The 9,879-nt window shown below is 36.0% G+C and overlaps 1 protein-coding gene across 1 annotated transcript in view; it reads right to left on the bottom strand.

The window, feature by feature from the left end:
• The window catches only part of LOC136853241 (fatty acid hydroxylase domain-containing protein 2-like), a 78,438-nt gene that overhangs the window by 15,808 nt on the left and 52,751 nt on the right, over positions 1-9,879 (bottom strand). The window contains exons 5-6 of the mRNA XM_067128621.1: positions 7,693-7,874; positions 4,389-4,661 (exon numbers count right to left, since the gene is read on the bottom strand). Of these exons, the coding sequence (XP_066984722.1) occupies positions 4,389-4,661; positions 7,693-7,874 (455 nt within the window). The remainder of the gene's footprint in view (positions 1-4,388; positions 4,662-7,692; positions 7,875-9,879) is intronic.

The raw sequence follows: 9,879 nt of genomic DNA, 5'->3' as shown, positions 1-9,879 counted from the left end.
GTGAACTAGTCCACAAATTAATGGGCAACCACCACAGTACCCAAGGAAAACGTCCTGCAGGGTCAGTGCCATTTGAGGTCTCAATTTTAATCCACCTAAATTGTTTTGGTTCAAAAGAAAATCAAGTCATTGAAAGTAAGATTTTTCTACTTGAGCAGGAAACAGAGGGCAAATAAGGACTCAAGCCCCAGACAAACAGGAAACAGAGGGCAAATAAGGACTCAAGCCCCAGACAAACATGTCCAAGAACTAAAGACTTGCAAGAAAACACGGGAATGAATATATTCTGCGAGGAAGCTCAAAAACAGGAAAATATGTTAAGCAATCACCTAGCCCTTGAGATTGAAGAAATCAATAACTGGATTATTCAGAGGACCCAGTCCTGAAACTACATACTGTGATGAATAGATACTGGTTTGGAGAATGCTTGTGCTCAAGCATCACAATGGACTTGTACCAGAACGATAACTCTAATGGTTTGAAAAGCTCAGGAAGCACCAATGGAACAGGAAACCTCAGCCAGTGACACTAATGTTCTGTTGGTTAGTACCAGTAAACAGCAGGAACAGGCACTCCTGGAAAATCCCACAGAAATTTCCAGTAAGAGAAGACTCGACCCTCCACTATTCATAATGGCAAAAATACCTGAAAAAGGGGGAAGAGGCAAGGCAGTCAAGTGGAGGCAGAACTCAGGGCTGGACAACAGAAGGTACAGGGAACCGTCTCTGCTCCCCTTCTTCCTCTATGACCATCATTCATCTCTCCTACTGCAGCAGATAAAATAAAAGTGGTCCAATGCCAAGGGGGTCCCCACATTCACCCCTCCTCCTGTTCCTGATTGAAACAGGAGGGGTGTTTTCAGCCAAAGTCAAAAGACCCCTCATAAAAGGAGAGCTCTCTGACTAGCTGTCTGAAGGTAACAAGAGATTCCAGCAACTCGCATGCCATCTCGGGAGGGGGGGGGCAAAGTGCAGACCTCTGCTGCCTTGCTGCACACCCAACCATCATACAGGTACAAGGAGAGAACAGAAAGGGGTTTCCACAGAAGTTAGGTGTAAGGGGGAAAGAATCCCAATCTGACGATACTGATTTAGTTGAAACAACTACAAGCACTCTCATTGCAGAGAAGTTCTTTTAACACTTCCTTGCAAAAAAGAAAACACTATGAAAAATATAATTCTACAATATGAATCACTTTTGATATACAGTAAACTTAGTCTAAAATAAAGATAAAGGATTAATACAGTACCTCATAAAAAATGAGAATTTTCATGATAAAATGAATTATTTGGATACTTACCTATTGTTGGTTAGTTTATATCTTCGTGCCATTAGGTGCGATCGGCAATCAAAATTAAACAAAATGCTTACTAAACCACTTAGTCTAAAAGGGTCAATCCTTCCTAATGTTTAACAGTCTCTGAATATTTTAAAGGTTGTTTCTGGATTTAGTTGGGGGGGCTGATAAGAAATCCCTTCTGAGGCTATATGACTCTCTCTCTCTGTCGATCTAAGCTAGACTATGGCTGTCAAATTTATTCCTCAGCTTGTAAAACCAAGCTAAAGGAACTGGATGTTATACACAACATGGGGTTGAGAATATGCTCAGGGGCTTTTAGAACTTCGCCTGTTGAAAGTATGTATGTCAATACGGATCATTTTCCCCTTGACCTAAGAAGGCAAGAGCTAGGGGTTGTGATACGTGGCTAGAATGAAAAGTGCTCCCAAATATTCCTCCTTTCAAGTACTGAAGGAAACAGAATCTCAAAGTTTTTCTTGTACAAGAGCTTCTAAACCATTCCAAATTCGACTGAATGAGGATGTTAGGAATAACCATCTTAAATCCCAGAAAGTCCTGGAAGTAGAATATCCTGTAAATCCTCCATGGCTTATTCCAGAAGCATTAGTATGTAACAAACTGTTTAACAAAAAGAACTGCACTGAAGAAGAGATTAGGGGAAAATTCTTAGAGCATGACATTACCCATGCGAATTATACAAAGATCTATACAGATGGATCAAAGTCAGATAGTGGTGTTGGTTACGCTGTTATCCATGATGATACAGCGTACACAGCTAAACTACCTGACTCTGCATCAATATTTACTGCCGAATTAACACCCGTAGTCTCTGCCCTAGATTTAGTTTTTCAAAGTAGTGACACTAATTTTGCCATATACTCAGATTCTAAAAGCACTTTAGAAGCTATTAAAAATTTTATAGCTTTCATCCATTACTTCAAAAAGTTCAGGAGTGCCTTTTTCATATCTATTGTCAGTATAAATCAGTCTCTTTCTGTTGGGTCCCTTCTCACATGGGGATTCGCAGAAATGAGATGGCAGACAGGGAAGCGAAAGCTGCTAGTATTTTATCAGAAACCTCTTTAAGAAAAGTGCCTTATACAGACCTAAAAGTCCTATTAGATCTTATGTTTTACGTAAATGGCAAGTAAGGTGGACTTCTCTTCTTGCAGGGATTTTCTGTTATCATCACACCCTCAGAACGGAACCCCTGCCAATAACCGGAGACTGCCTGTAGAGGGTAATGAAATTACAAAAATAAAGAATGAATTATGGCGATCACTCGGTGCACTTGACACTTCACTGTCAAAAAGTAAACAAAGCACACTACATCTACTGAGGAAAATGAACCACTAAACATTTGCTAACGGGAGGGGAAGGATAGAATCATTTTCTAGCATCGATAAAGACTTATGCTTGCGCTTCTTACCTTTAGTATCATCTTATCTCATGGGTGGCATATCGAATGGGTAAATATACAGCTATATAAAAGAAATGATCAAAACCGTATCACCTGTAAGTCTTTCAAGCACTCTAAGAGTAGGGAATTCATGTATGCCAAATGTCTCATTGTTTTGATTACAAATTTTGACTTTGTAGAGCCTTCTCAAGTGGAATCTTTAAAAAAATATATTTATTCATTTAAATTTTATACCGAAAACATATTTGACTACACATTTTCATTACTAACAATTATTTTCATAAAAACAAAAGAGATATGGCATATTTTTTGTTGTCGGAAAGTTGCAAACACTATATTGAGCTGCCTTTGTGGCCACTCAATGAACTAACGGTGGATGATTCAAAACCCAGCCGAAGCATGAGAGTTCCCGGACCGCAAAATGCCAGTTTTAAGAGGTTCAAATGTACCATCAAACCATTGGTTTCACTTAACTCAAGATTTGGGGAGTTACAGTCGGCTACACCTGATGACAGCAAGTGTTTTTTCCCAACATGTCGTAACGTGAATTAGGACACGGCTTAGCACTAATTAGCCTAAATAATTACTAAGGTATTTGCGAGAGATGCCAGTTTTTCGACTTCACGAAATAATCAACCAGCTAAACAATTTCTCGAACTTTTCACTGGGACTTAAAACTCAGCTCTTAGCTTGCTACTGAGTTTTGGTTCTTCTACGATGACCGATCTAGAAGCACTTCATCAACGGACGTGTTGACACTGCAGAGACTAAGAAAGTAATGGATAAGATAGGTCTCGCATGGTTGTGTCATTGACATAGTGATGGCCGACATACGGTGCCATGTCTACAATGGCGACATACAGGTGATGTCACTGTTGCTACTTCTTGCAGGTTGACAACAGGAATTGAGAACCAAGGTAATCGCTGTAGATAAGAGAAAGAGCCCACTTATCTTGAGTTCTATACTCTATCAAGTGTCAGCGTGCACTAATAATGGCTGAGACCAACTAAAAGAGAATTCTTGATATTAGTCAGTCCATCTTATGGAGCCTCTAATGGACCATGAGAGTACTCCTTTGAGGATGAACAGCAGCTACACTATCAAATATGGATGAAATACAAGAAATTCCTTATATGACTGAATGATATGGATTATGTAACATGGAAATCAATTTGAACTATAAGAATATGAATTATGCAACACAGAAATCAATTTGAACTAAAAGGTTTCAACAAGCATAAACAGTGTGGTTGACACACGAAAGAAGGGCTGTTGGCCGCTGGAAAGACAGGGATCCATTAGTACGTGGATAGTTATGGGCCAACTACCATAATCTCTTGCACAATGAATAGTGTCAAGGATTCTGTTGACCACAAATTGTGCTATTTATATAAGCAATGTCTTTGTGGTGAAGTAAATACTATTTCATAATAGGCGTTTTGGCATCCCTGGCCAGATGGAGGTTTTGAAATGATTCAAGATCAGTCCCTGGCTTCCGCAGTTTTTGCTACTTCATTCCCCATGCCTACACATCACTTAACAAATGAATTTGCACATCAGCTCCCATCTCCCATCTAAGCAAGGACTTTTTTTTTTTATTTTTGTTTTTAATTTCTCAAGCCTATGGAGTTAACAGAAAATTAAATTTGCTATGCTACTCTACTTACTTAAGGTGGTGGAAATCATGAGCTTCAGGTGAAGGGAAGAAAGGAAGATGATATCCACTATGAGCATTTAATGTGCTTAGCAGTGCCAAACTGGCCCAAAGCCAGACTGTTGCCACATGACTGCCAAGTAAAAGTGGTCCCAGGAATACTGGCATCAGGTTTGACATAACGTGTTCTAGAGGATGAGCATAGATGGCCGTGATGGCAATAGGGCTCTGCCATTCATGGTGCATCTTGTGGAAATGTTTATACAATAGGCGGTGATGGAAGAGTCTGTAAAGGAAGAGTTTAAGTGTGTTGAATGACTGTATAAACAATCTTATCCATAACTGGTTATCCTCTTAAGACCCTCTTAAGATATTTAAGGATTCGTACATTAGCTCTTAAGTGGTAAGCCAAAAACAATAAGGCATAAAAAAATAACAATCAATACTTCAAAAAAAATTTTACGTCTACATAAATATATCCTTGAGTATTATAGTTAAAAAATTCTTTGATAGGTTTATAGTTCTGTGAGCTTTCATGAAACAGTCAATCACCATGTCACTAGCAAGCATCAAAGTTTTTTGAAGGTCACAAACTCTTAACCAAGATTTTATGCAAGTTACTCGCTCCTCAGGGGAGTTACCTTTGATATAAGGAAACAAAAGATCTTGTAATTATGGAGGCATGGCTATCATAACATCCTATTTCATTTTGATCTTCAAAATAAAACAAAAGATCTTGTGATTATGGAGGCATGGCTATCATAACAACCTATTTCATTTTGATCTTCAAAATAAGAGTAACTATATTAATTTTTATTTCATCACCACAACTTTCACTGTTTCTAGTATGAAGAAGTACAGTAGTTACAAAAAATCATCTTCCTACCTATTATTATTTGGAATACTGTACTCAAAAAAAAAAAGGGAAGAAAATTATTTTTACTGTTTTAACAAAGCTTATACAGTATCTTGATACATGCAGTTATACCCCGAACTTACGTGAGGTTAGGTTCCAGAACCATCACGCAAGGCGAATTTTCGCACAAGTTTGGCACGGTCTCTAAAAATGCTAATAAATGATTATTTCTAGAGTTTAAACACTAAATATGATCCTAACCATGCTCCCAAATTATTAAGCTAACTTTTAAATGAAATTAAAGTTACTGTAATTTCATATAAAACTTAGCTTAATACAATTACCCTTAAAAAAAAAGAAATAAAAAGTTGACATAAAAATAGAGAGTTGGAAGAGAATTTCTCTCTCTCCCCTTCCGACCAATCTATTTTTAGCAGTCTTTTCAACCTCGTTTTTAATACTTCTTTATTCTACATCTCTTTCTCTTTGTTCTGAAATGCTTTTTCAGGAACAGTGTTTTTTATTTGAACAAATACAACTCTTAGTTATTATGTGTCTATCTTTTAGAACATATTTTCCACACTAGCGCATTTACAGTTCGTAGATGGTACAAGTAAAATTAGATCAATTTGAACTATCTACTGTACAGGTAAAGACATACAGAGAAATAAGTAATTGTAAAAATGTGAGAGTGCTAACTATGATTGAGAGAGAGAGATAAGGGTTGTCTTTAAGAGTGAAATTATTTATCAGCTATTATGGAGACAGAGAGAATAACATGAGAGAGAGAGTTGTCCTTACTTGAAATATCAAGTTAAATTATTTATGAATTATTACAGAGAAAGAGAGGAAGAGAAGTTATTCTTACGTTAGATATCAAAAGATGGAAATTCATGATTTATGAGGGAAAAAGGAAAAAGAAAGAAAGAAAGAGATAGTACATAGAAATCCTTTGACATGCTGCGGACAATTATTGACATATTTGACAGCTTTCCCCTCGCCCCCTCTTCAAAGTTTCACAAAAGATCAGGAAATTATATTTGTTTGTTTAAAATATCACATAATTTACTATAGAAATGTATAAATGTTGTAATTACAGTTTTATTATTATTAATTATTATTATTATTTGAAAATTAGTACTTATTAGGTAAATCATTTATCATACAAACCAAATAAACATATACATGTAACCATAAAAATTCTCTCATCCCTTACTCAGATGAGAGAATTTTTTGTACTTGAATATGTTTATTTGTTTTGTTGATAAATAAACAATTTACCTAATAATAAGTACTAATTTTCAAATATTAATAAGATTAAATAATAATAATATAACTGTAATTCCAAAATTTATAAATTTCTATAGTAAATTATGTGATATTTTAAACAAACAAATGCAGTATCATTTCCTGATCTTTTGAAAAACCTTTGAAGAAAGGGGCAAAGGCACAGCTGTCAAATATGTCAATTCTTGCCCACAGCGAGTCAAAGGATTTCTAGTACTCTCTCTCTCTTCCTTTTTTTTCTTTTTCCTTCACAAATCATTAATTTCCATCTTTTGATATCTAACATAAGAATAACTTTCTCTCTCTCTCTCACGTTATTCTCCATCTCCGTAATAATTCATAAATAATTTGACTTGATACTTCAAGTAAGGACAATCTCTCTCTCTCCTGTAATTGATAAATAAATTCACTATCTTAAGTAAGGACAACCCTTATCTCTCTCATTCTCTTTCTCTTGAGGATTCACAAATGTCATGTCTGTAAAAAAAGTCGCGTGTGACAATTAGTTAGGTTCCACTGAAAAGTTCGCGTCTGTGAATTCGCGCAACTCAAACCATGTAAGATTCAGGCATTACTGTATATTAATTTCTTAGATGTGCATGAATGAAATTCAACGAACCTTTTGAGTTATGTAATAAATCTACTAAAGCTAAATCAACAAGCTGCAAAAACAATGTTTGGCAAGTAACTTTTTATAAATTTATAGAGGTAAAAAAGTTTTCTTGTACATAAATTTCCTTTTTTCTTGCTACGATTTTATTCCCTTACTTGAGTACGAATCATTTAAACCACCCAATTTGAAGTCCTGAGTGTTTAAGTAAGTAGTTCTTCACCTTGAAATAGGCCACTCAAATACATCTATCAAGACTGTGAACCAAGATATGATTACTTTCATACAAACTGAGTATTAACATTATAAAGTTTTACTACACTACTGGGTCTGAATTCTAGACTCAAACAGCTGGCCCATAGGATTTGCCTACAGTAATGACCATGATGTGCTGCACAAAGCACAATGTAGGCAGTATCCCCTAAATGAACAATTTACTTCTGTGCTTTACCTAGTTACAGTCTACTACTATAATAAATAATTCTTATAACACTGAACTAAAACCAATGACAAAAGACAAAAACAGAAATTTTACCACATCTCAGATAATTTTACATACCATACCTGTGAGAGTAGTAGAAGCCAATTTCCTCCAAAAGTATGCATATAATCAATTCAAATAGCACCCAATGAAAAGTAGGAAGCTGAGGTGACTGGTCATACCCTCTCAAACACAGCAGATAATAACATGCCATACTAAATGCAAGTCCAACAACAAGTTGATTGAAGTTCACCCACAGAATGCACTGAAAAATACATTTTCTAGTTAGTCCATGTGACATTTCTTAAAATACTCAGCTCTCTGACAACACAGAACCCTCTACAGAAGCAAAACTTTATTAAACTTCTAGAACTACATGTTTTAGAGGATATACGCCCCTGTAAGGGAGTGGTACCATCAGTGCACCTTGTGTGGTGCACTGTAGACACTGCTTAAGGGTCTTTGTAGCATCCCTTCGGCCCCTAGCTGCAACCTCTTTCATTCCTTTTACTGTATCTCTGCTCATTTTTTCTTTCTTCAATCAGGCTTTCTACCCTCTCTAACAATTGTTTCATAGTGCAACTGTGAGGTCAATTTCCCTTTCAGTGCAGAATGAACTCATAGGTCCCAGCACTTGGCCTTTGGCCTACACTCTATAGTGTATTCTATTCAAAAGTATAAGCTCGTAAGTATTTGTAGTTTCTTCAGCAATAACCTTTAAATGCAAAAAAAAAAAAAAAAATCTATCTAAACATTAGGAATAATGGCAAACAAAACTTCATGTGAATTTAACTATTAACACCTTGCTTTTCTGGATACTGTCAGAATTACACTATACCGGAAAACACAAGAGTATTACATTAAACTTTCTGCTTTCATTGGATGAGAAAGGGAATGTGATTGCCAACTCTGCAGCTGGTTAATCCTCAGCAATGACCCAATGCTTTGTTCCCATCATAGGTCATTAAAAGACTTTTTAATTTTATCCCCTAAGCTGGATTTGTGAGTTTCCAGTGCTTTGAGATATTTATTATTATTTTTCTGTAAATTGTGTACTGCTTGTAACAGTAATATCAGAATGTGACATATCAATTTTATAGGAGAGAGCACATGTGAAGATATACAAGATATTATTTACGACATCTAAAAGAAAACACAGCACAGCTTAATGGGGGTGATTACTCTTCTCACAATAATCAACCATATATTATGCTGAATAATTATCTAGTGACAGTGAATGATACAATAAATGATGACATTGAATATGAGATTCAGATTACTGAGAGGGTTGATGACGATGTCTTTGTGAAAGAACAGGGTTCAGCATCACTTTTTACCATTTCAAATAGTTTATTTCTTACACCTGTATAATACACAGTACAAAATGGGTTTATAATATTGGATTAATTTTTCATAAACCAGAAAAAAGGGGTAAGTTTCTAAGGACAACTTTCTAATAGTAATGTTATTTGACTTTTTCCATAACTAACTCTACTGAAAAATATATCTTTCAAAAATGTATATTTCATTGCAGTTACTTCTAAAATAGTTACAAAACAGTGGAAAATGTGTTTACGGCATGATTTCATAAACCACTTCTTTTCCAACATTAGAAAGGAGCTATATGATGAATGTTGTTTAATTATACAAATCTTCATTTTTGTCTGTTACCCATTTATCCAACTTACATCATTTATATTGCCATCAAAACGTGAAAAATAAAAAATTTTGAATACAATTTGCATTTTTCCTAGGTTATTTAAGTCTTTTATATGAGTATGTTTCAGCAAAAGCTAGAAACCAGTCAAAAACCTCGTAACAAGATGGTTAACCGGGTGGAGATGGGGGGGTGAGTGGGGGAGTATCCCTCACTTACCAACCATCACACCCACTTTTCCTTTAGTCATAGGGACTGAGTGAGACAGCTGAGGTGGGACTAAAAAGATTCTGGTCTGTATACCTAGAAAATATATACAAACTGTTACTGTATTCAAAATGTCTTACTTGTTCCTATGGAAATACAAACCATCATCTTTTATACAGGAGACTTACTCTTAAGGTGGGAGATCAGTCGCCCTTAACTGAGTGAGTCAAGAACCGCCATAAAACTGCCAGGGTCCTGGTTATCTTGCAAGCAAGGGAAGTCATGACTCCTGAACCCCAACTGGTCTGGTGAAATTACTGGCCCTGGGCCTCAGTGCCCCGTCTAGGGCATGGAGTTACTCAAATAAGGAATGATTCAGAGAACCATGACATTTCCCACAGGAGGC

Source organism: Macrobrachium rosenbergii, chromosome 3, assembly GCF_040412425.1.
Source record: "Macrobrachium rosenbergii isolate ZJJX-2024 chromosome 3, ASM4041242v1, whole genome shotgun sequence".
Classification (NCBI taxonomy): Eukaryota; Metazoa; Arthropoda; class Malacostraca; order Decapoda; family Palaemonidae; genus Macrobrachium; species Macrobrachium rosenbergii.
The sequence above is the reverse complement of the archived record's forward strand: the minus strand, read 5'-3'. Positions and strand labels throughout refer to the sequence as shown.